This window comes from Miscanthus floridulus, chromosome 1 (assembly GCF_019320115.1).
Source record: "Miscanthus floridulus cultivar M001 chromosome 1, ASM1932011v1, whole genome shotgun sequence".
NCBI lineage: Eukaryota > Viridiplantae > Streptophyta > Magnoliopsida > Poales > Poaceae > Miscanthus > Miscanthus floridulus.
The window spans coordinates 188,937,603-188,946,828 of record NC_089580.1 but is presented as its reverse complement, the minus strand read 5'-3'; the positions used below and the strand labels follow the sequence as shown (position 1 = coordinate 188,946,828).

The window sequence follows — 9,226 nt, the reverse complement described above, 5'->3', positions numbered from 1 at the left end:
GATGGACGGCGGAGCACCTCTGGCGTGCTTGTCTTTCTCGGGTCGGCTCCAATCTTGGCTGTCGCTGAAATAGAAGGTGGTGGCGTTGTCCACGTGCGAGGCAGAGTACGTGGCGACGGTCATAGTGACGTGCCAAGCTATGTGGCTGCGCCAGCTGCTGGACGAGCTGACCGGTGTGGAAGCTCACTCACCAGCACTGATGGTGGACAACCATCCCGCCATCGCCCTCGCAAAGAATCTATTTCTCCACGACCGAAGCAAGCACATCGACGTTAAGTTTCACTTTCTTAGGGACTGTGTCGATGGAGGATAAATCATCATCGAGTTCGTCAAAATTGGTCACTAACTCATGGACGTCCTCACCAAGCCGCTCGGCCGTCTTTGGTTCACGGAGTTGAAGAAGATAATCGGCATGGTGGAGGTTCTAGGGTTAGCAGCAGGATTAGAGAAATAAGTATAATAGTAATCTGCTGCCCTCCCTGTAGCTGCTGCAGGGACAGGCGCCGAAAGGCTCTCCTGCCATACTGTAGCCACAGCAGGAGCAGGCGTCAAAGTCAGTCCTGCTGTCATATCTAGTCACTGTAATAGCATGACAGCCTGACATGTCTGTGCACTAGGATTAGATGTGTAGAGTTGTATATATAGCTTTCTACTGCAACTCAGTAAAGTGAGCGAGTTCCGTTTTGCCATCTCCTCTGCAGAGCTTCGGCCAACGCTGGTGCTTGTGTTGTGTGTGCGCTCTGTTCTTCCTCCATTCTTCTATCTCTAGCCATAGTGTGTCGTCGGCAACGCCGAGGAGTGGTCGGCTCACCCGTTTCAAAGATTCAGGGGCCAACAGTACTCAACTACTCATTGATAGCCAGCATTGGAAGCAACATTTCCTTATAGTGTGAGGAGAACAGTAAATTAAAATTGGCTATGTGGCCCATACCTGTATTGATTATGAGGCGCCGCAAGACGTGGGCTCTTGGTGCCAAAGTATCGGATAGACCAGTCTCCATCAGAACACTGCTGAATGTGATATACAGTGTGAGGTATTTAATACTCAAATCTTTTCACTGCACAATTATTTCTATGTGTTCAGCAATTGATGATTTTATCATTTTATTTTGGAAAGAAGCTGATGCTTTCACCATCATGTATAGTGGTTATGTCTTAATATATGATGCTAGAGCAATTTTTATAGGGAATAAAGTTTAATGATGCTAATTTCCTCATTTGACTATAGACTGAACTGTATCCAAACACGCCAGTCCTATTAGAATACACGGTGCCTGGGATGCAAATGCATATTGATTGTAATCGTGAGTAGTGAATGGATTTCGTGTGGGCCATGGGTTTAATCTCCTCCTGCTTAGGAAGGCAATAGATTCATGGTGCATGCATGGATGCGTACTGAATTCTATCTAGACACAAAAAGAGAGCCGTCCACAACCTCATCTACCAGTAACTGTAGAGCCACTGTTGTTTGTTCATGTGCATATATTAAATACAATTATCACGCGTATTTTGGCAGGTCAAGTAACATGGCTTGTGTGGTTCCTTCTGACAGTTCTGGCCTCCAAGTCGGCTTTCTCACTGGCATTTCTTCATATCCTGTTGATCAGAAGCTCTCCCACTTGCAGCGCTATGCAACACAACAGTGACGCAAGCTCGTTGGTATGGGTATGGCCTCTCTCTCTAAAATATTTACAGTCTAGCTTTCAATAAAGAATATCCTACATGTGAATCTATAATTTGGGCCACCTGGTACTTTGTCCCTATAGGTCAGGGACTTGAGCTGGAATTTATACTGTCTTAGTGCCACGGGAAGCTCGCTCCATCTTGCCGGCTCTTTGGGGTTCTCCTGTGCAGCTAGGTAGTACTATTTAACACCCACCACCTGCCCATTTCTTCTCCCATGCACTTGTCTTCCTCCTCCAATAAGCTTCTCTCCACTCCTTGACTACCATTTCATCACCTGTGTATCTCAAACTTGCTTGCCTCACTCCAAACATCTCAGTTTGTTTCTTGATCTCTTGCAAAACTTCTTTCCCCAATCTCCCAGACAACCACATCAACCAAGATGTCGAGCCGGAGGTCACGGTCTAGGCAGTCTGGTTCGTCGAGGATCACGAGGATCACTGAGGAGCAAATCAGCGACCTTGTATCAAAGCTGCAGGACCTCCTCCCCGAAGCTCACCTTCAGAGCAATGCTAGAGTATGTAACTGAAGTTCATTATCATTACCACTACTTTATGAGCTGAATGGTTATCCAGAATTTCTAGCTAGGTTAGCTGTGATCACAGTTGAGCTGTAAATTGTCACTATCATGTGGCACTCACTACATTGATGCCTACGGGACGATCTGATACGGTGATACCTACTGCCGACCTGTTAGTTGTTACAACAACCGAATTGGCCAAAATTGCCAGTCAAAGTTGAACGGCCTCTATTACATGAAGCATTCCATGCAATTGCACGACGTAGTTGTTGGTCCTGAGATCTTCTGCACGGGTGAGCCTATCGTTCATCGGCGTTCTCGCTCTCTATGGCTAGAGGTAGAAGAAGGAAGGGAGAACAGAACGCGCACACACACAGCACAAGCATCAGCACCAGCATTGGCCGGAGCTCTGCAGACCGCTGACGATGCTCCGGTAGAATGTTGCATCTACCTTCGTCGCGATACTGGCCTTCGTCAGCTTCAACCGCTTCTCCATCGGAGTCACGTACGGCTTTCACTCAGCCATGCCGTTTCGCCCCCAACAGCTTCGAGGCGTACGCGCTCTGTCCGAGCGTGAGCGCTTCCTTTCCCTGTCTCACCTCGATGCCGAGGTAGTAGGAGAGCGTGCCGAGATCGCTCATTCGAAAACGAGCCATCATCTCGCGTTTGAAGCTGTCGATGTCCTCCGCACGCGCGCCGGTGACGATCAAGTCGTCCACATACACGCCGACGACGAGCTCCTCCTTCCCCCGTCGCTCCGTGTAGAGCATGTGCTCAGTTGCGCACCGCGTGAACCCAAGCTCGCCCAGCCGCGTGGCGTCAAGCTTGGCGTTCCACGCTCGCGGGGCCTTCCACAGCCCGTAGAGCGCCTTGTGCAGTCGGAGCACCCTGTGCTCCGCTCCCTTGACAGCGAAACCCGGAGGTTGCCTGACGAAGACCGTCTCCGCTAGCTCACCATTGAGGAAGGCCGATTTTATGTCCAAGTGATGGACGCGCCAGTCCTTCGCTGCTCCCAAAGCCAGCAGGAGTCAGATAAACTTCATGCACGCTACCGGCGCAAAGACTTCCTCGAAGTCGATGCCCTCGCGCTAGACAAAGCCTCGGGTGATGAGACGCGCCTTGTGCTTGACAATGATGCCGCACTCGTCCCGCTTGACCTTGTACACCCATTTCAGGCCAATCGGACGGCATCCTGGAGGTGGATCGACGAGCTTCCAAGTCTCATTTTCCTCGATCGTCTTCATCACCTCCAGCATCGCCCGTCACCAATTTGCATCGTGCTCGGCCAGCGTGAACGTGGGTGGTTCCTCTGCACTGACGAGAAGCAGCATCGCCCGTCTCCAGACCTAAGGACCTTGTGCCGTCGCCGATGTCGTTCAGCCTGCGGAACCGCACCTCCTCACCGTCGTGGAAGGCATCCACGAACTCGATGATGTCGCTTGGAGGTGAGGCGAACTCGAACGACATCGATGGAGTCCCATGTTCCACCGGAGTGGTCGGCACAGCACCTGGAGTGCTCGTCACCCCGTCAGTAGTGCTCGACACCACTCCAGGAGCGCTCGGCACCCCTCCCGGAGTGCTCGGTACTAGTCTTGGAGTGGTCGGCACCACTGCAAGATCTTTCGGCTCCGCTACGGGAGCATTCGGCACCCATCCTAGAGTGGTCGACACCACTACAGGACCATTTGGCACCGCTCCTGGAGTGCTCGGCACCGCCCTATAAGTGCTCAGCTGTGTTGATGGAGTGGTCGGCACCTCCTCTCCAGCGTTTCCACCACCGTGTATGACTAAGTGCTCGACGACGAAGGTGCTGGTGAAGCCACCAGCTTCCCCTATGCCCGGACTGTCCTAGTCCTAGGCTGCCTTCTCGTCGAACATGACGTCGCGCGAGACAACCACCTTGCCTCCACGTGGGTATAGAGCCAGTATGCCTTGATTCCTTCCTCGTAGCCTAGGAGCACCATCGGTGTGCCCCTGTCCTCTAGCTTCGTGAGGGCAGGTTTCGTCTTCCGGACGTGACCGATGTAGCTGAATGTCCAGAGGAAAGACACGCTCGGCTTACACCCATACCAAGCATCGAACGGCGTCACGCTCTTCAGGGCCTTTGTGGGCACGTGGTTGAGGATGAACACCGCCGTGGTCACCGCCTCACCCCAGAACAATGGCGGTATGCTTTTGGCCTTCATCATGGATTGAGCCATGCCGACCACCGTCTGATTCCGCCGCTCCACCATGCCATTCTGCTATGGCGAGTGTGACGCGGTGTGGTGTCGCACCACACCCTAATCCACGCAGTACGCAGCGAACTCCACCGAAGTGAATTCATCATCGCAATCAGTCCGCAACACGCGCAGCTTCTTGCCGCTCTCCGTCTCCACGCGCACCTTGAACTTCTTGACCGCTTCCGCTGCCTCGTCCTTGTTCGTCAGGAGTTGTAGCCACACATAGCGACTATAATCATCCACGAGCAGGAGGAAGTACTGCCGACCACCATTTGTGGCTAGCGTGATTGGCCCGCAGAGATCGCCGTGGACGAGTTCGAGAGTGTCCGCCGCACGATACTTGGCCGCCTTTGGGAACGGCAGCCTCCTCTGCTTCCCGGCTAGGAAGCTGTCACATAGCTCGCCCGCGTGCTTGATGTGGGGCAGCCCTTGGACCATCTTCTCCAGCCGACCGGGCGCGTTGAAGCTGAGATGGCCGAACCGGGCATGCCACAGCCACGGCTCTTTAGTGTGTCGTGCTACCAGGCACACCGACTGCTCCACCTTCAAGCCGAGTAGGTACAGCCGGTTGCAGGACCTCTTCACCTTGGCAAGAAGCCGCTGCTCCCGGTCCTTGATCCTAAGGACGCCATCCTTGATTAGTACCTCGCTGCCGCGCTCATCTAGCTGGTCAATGTTGATGATGCTTGAACGCAGCTGCAGGATGTAATATACATCCATCAGCGCGCGGTGCTCACCGTTCTTACACCTGAAGATGATGGTGACGCGCCCTCGGATCGCCACCATTGAGCCATCATCGAACTTCACCGTGCCGATCACATTGCCGTCGAGCTCGGAGAAGGCTTCCTTGGAGCCCGTCATGTGGTTGCTGGCGCCGGAGTCCAAGTACCACCGCTGCTCCTACTCATCGCCCACACATCCAAGGTGGACTTGGGCGCGTGGGTCGTCGAGGTTGACAACCTTTAGAGCCTTGCCATGTCCTTCCATCGCCATCACCTCTCCCTTCTCCTTGGCCTCAACATTGTGCAGTGCATAGAATGTCGCCATCAAGAGAGTGACCTCATCATCCTCATCAGCCTGCGTTAAATGAGCCTCAGCCTTTTTCTCCTGCTTGTGATTTGGACACTCTTTTGCCCAATGGCCCGTCTTCCCGCAGCGCCGGTAGGTGTTGGGGTCGACATTCTTCTTCTTCTTCTCTGAAGAAGCCTTGCTGCGGCGCTTGCCATCGCCACCACGGCTGGAGGAGTCTTCTCCGAAGTTTCTTCAGGCAACCCACTCCTTTTCTATCAGCAGCAGCTTGTCGCTGTCCATCGTTGCTGTGGCCTGCTCGATGCACTCGTCCACCACCCGCAGATGGCCTGTCACATCCTCAATGGTGAGGGTGGACAAGTCCAGCATCATCTCTATTGAGAGAGCGATCTGGATGTACTTCACCGGCACGGAGTAGAGGTACTTGGAGACCGCCTCTTCTTCGTGGATGGTGACGCCGTGGCTCCTCAGCTTACTGATGAGCGACTACAGGCAGAGGGAGAAGTCCTCCACCGACTCACCATCCTTGAAATTGAGGGATGCGTACTCCTGCTTCAGCAGCTGGGCCGTCGTCTTCTTTGCGCGGTCGGAGCCAACGCGCATTGTTGCAATGGCCTCCCACGCCTTCTTAACAGAGTTCTTCGCCCCCAACGGCTCCCTGTACTCTGCTGGTACAGTAGCGAGGATAGCCTCCAACGCTGACATGTCGTTTTCTTCGTTGTCGGTGCCTTTGTCAATGGCATTTCAGAGCCATCGGGCTCTGAGCTTGACCTTTATGGTCACCGCCCACTCACCATAGTCGGCCAATTGGTGCTGCTGACCTTCCGCACTGTGCGCACGATGACCTCCTGTCGTGGCTGGGCAGCCACAGCAGCGCCGCTGCTGTAGCCCATCTCCAAACCGTTCGTCATCGCCTGCGGTTAGTCCGACGACGGCGCTTGTACGGTTCTGATACTACTTGTTGGTCCCGAGATCTCTCGTACGGGTGAGCCGACCGCTCACCAGCGCTCTCGCTCTCTATGGCTAGAGGTAGAAGAAGAGAGGGAGAACATAGCGCTCACACACACGGCAGAAGCACGAGCGTTGGCCGGAGCTCTGCAGATGAGATGATAAAACTGAACTTGCTGTATCTTTACTGAGTTGCAGTGGGAAGCTATATATACAACTCTACACATCTAATCCTAGTATACAGACATGTCAGTCTGCTACAATGACTAGATGTGACAGCATGACTAACTTTAGCGTCTGCCTCTGCTGTGGCTACAGTGCGATAGGGGAACCTTTCGACGCCGGCCAGAGAAGCCCTTTCAACAACTGCGCCCTACCGCACGTACAGCGAGAGAGCAGCACATTCCTTTACCGTACTCACGCGTCAAGCATACTACTTTACAGTACTCACGCGTCAACCAGTTATTTGCTTCGTGTGGCATGAGCTTGAGCTGACGGTCCGGTAAATTGTCCTCCCTTTAATTTGCCGTCTTGCCCATGCAGGTGCCATCTGCGAGGGTGTTGCAGGAAACTTGCAACTACATCAGGAGCTTGCACCAGGAGGTGGACGACCTGAGCGAGAGGCTGTCGGAGCTGCTGGCTACGTCCGACATGAGCAGCGCGCAGGCGGCCGTCATCCGAAGCCTGCTCATGTAGGTGAGACATCTTGCAGCGTTCATAGCCTAAGTAGAGTGATTTTTAGTACTTGTTGGAGAGGCAGGTCAATCACCTAATTCACCCGTGTACTTCGCCTACGTGCATACGCACTGTTGTCGTCTCGCTACCTGAGCCAGAGGCCAGAGCTATCTTTTTGGTGTACTTATTAATCAAACCCATCGTTGTTGGCGCAAAACTTATATATCATTTCGTGTCTCTCTTGCAACTGTGCTATCCAGCGCAGTGGTCAGCGAAGGAGCGCTGCACCTCGTTACCTCTTTCGCCGCCGAATGTGCTGCTGCGGTGCTGCCTGCCTCTTTTGGAGCAGAAAGTGAGGCTTGTTTTATAGAGCTCCACTCTCTTGAATTTTAGCTTTAACTTCTTGATTTTTTTAATACATTGATTCTGATGGAGAATAGTCGAATAGGTGTGAATTGATTTTGGAATGACTTTGGTGAGAATTAAATAATGAGCAGTGAGAAGCATTTTTTTAGCTTCCAGTTCTTAGTGTAAATGGAAAAATTATTCTTATCACAAAGAAACTACTGTTTCAAAGAGCGCTGTCAAACGGCTTTGGATCAAGTCTTAGGAGCGAATTAGGAGGAATATGCAGATGTGGCATCCTTTCGTCACTTACTTTTGGGTTTGAGGTGGTCTATTGTAAGTTCATACTACGAATTTTATAGGATTATATGTTGGTATGACTCTCCCGCTTTCTTATTTCTCCATCTTCCTGAAAAGAAAAAGAAAAACATTTTATCAAATGTTTTGCATAAGTGATTTAGCTTTACCAAATAAGTTATGGCCAAACTAGTTTCAATTATTAGCCAATGAGTGATAAGGTATTGCGAATCTAACCATTATATTCCATAAACCAAACAAAAGTACGAGGGGTAAGAAAATGATGCATCATCCCATTCTTAAAACTAGAGAATCCATCGGATATTAACCAACCATGTTTGTCATTTTTTTCCTTTTTTTGACAAACATGTGGTCAAGTAATCACGAACATTCTAGATTTTAAACTTGTTCATCAAGCCCCCTGCTTTCGAGATGACACACTTGGCACATTTAAAATACAATGACATCTCATCGGATGAAATTCCCTCAGATAGGCTCGGGGTCAGCTTGGATACTGAAACGTTTCAGTTTCTAGTCGGAATCACGAGAATCAGTCCCAAACACACTTGGAGCAAAGTGAACCGTTTCCGTTTCTCCTTGAAACAATTCTCGTTTTCTTCACTAGCTCTTGAAACGACCGTATGTTGTTTTACAGTGATTCTCTTCTCTCCCTTCTATACTAGGTAGCGTGCCCGTACGTTGCTACAGGATAACTAATAATTTATACTAAAAACACACGGATCGCACGATAAGATAACAATATTGTAAAAATTAAATACCAACGTTAAAGTGACATTTAATCAAAAAGCAAAGTTTATGAATTTAACACATTCACGGAGTGCGCGGCGTCGCAGGCTCACAAACTTTACTTTATAGACTTTTCCGTGATGCGGCTAAGATAATGTTTTATATTGGCAGGAAGAAATCTCCGATATCCATTTCTTTTATCGTAATCCATTTAACTGGATAATGTTTGAGGTGAGGGCACGGTTACAGTTTTTAATAGCTTTGCGATATTGTCCGAAGCTATGAGATGATTGATGTCTTGCAATGATCCTTTTTATTAATTTAGTTTTCTATCTATGTTTAATTGTTTATTCAGCCTATTTTATAGACACGCCGGTAGATAATGGATGACAAAATTCAAGCATCCATAATTTATCTCTTTTGACTTTGAGCATGAGTTTTGTTTTTATTTTTTAATTGATATATTGTCCTTTTGTTTTTACCGTAGCGTTAGCACGGGCATGCATGAAAAACGAAGATGTCTTTACGCTGCAGAAATCTTTCAAGAAAATCATGCATAGATTATTCTTGTATTGAATATTATATATATACAATCACCTAAATATTCTAATTAAACTATAAAAATTTGAATTAGGATACGAGGTAAGATATGCAAACAGATATTTCAAAACTACTTGTAAAGTCCAAAGAACTTAATAAATAAATCCTTCTGGAGGCAATGAAAATTCTCTCTAATCTTTCAATTGGTGTAGTTAGTGTT

At 49.7% G+C, this 9,226-nt stretch overlaps 1 protein-coding gene across 1 annotated transcript; it reads left to right on the top strand.

The window, feature by feature from the left end:
* Nucleotides 1-1,958: 1,958 nt before the first annotated feature.
* LOC136506116 (transcription factor ILI6-like) lies at nucleotides 1,959-7,247 on the top strand. The gene is made up of 2 exons (XM_066501240.1): nucleotides 1,959-2,200; nucleotides 6,946-7,247. The coding sequence occupies exons 1-2, from the start codon at nucleotides 2,066-2,068 to the stop codon at nucleotides 7,096-7,098; spliced, it is 288 nt and encodes a 95-aa protein (XP_066357337.1). The 5' UTR covers nucleotides 1,959-2,065; the 3' UTR covers nucleotides 7,099-7,247.
* Nucleotides 7,248-9,226: the final 1,979 nt, after the last annotated feature.

Coding starts and splice junctions, on each gene's coding strand:
- LOC136506116 (XM_066501240.1), top strand. CDS start 2,066: ATGTCGAGCCGGAGGTCACGGTCTAGGCAGTCTGGTTCGTCGAGGATC. Junction 2,201..6,945: donor ACCTTCAGAGCAATGCTAGA/GTATGTAACTGA, acceptor TTGCCCATGCAG/GTGCCATCTGCGAGGGTGTT.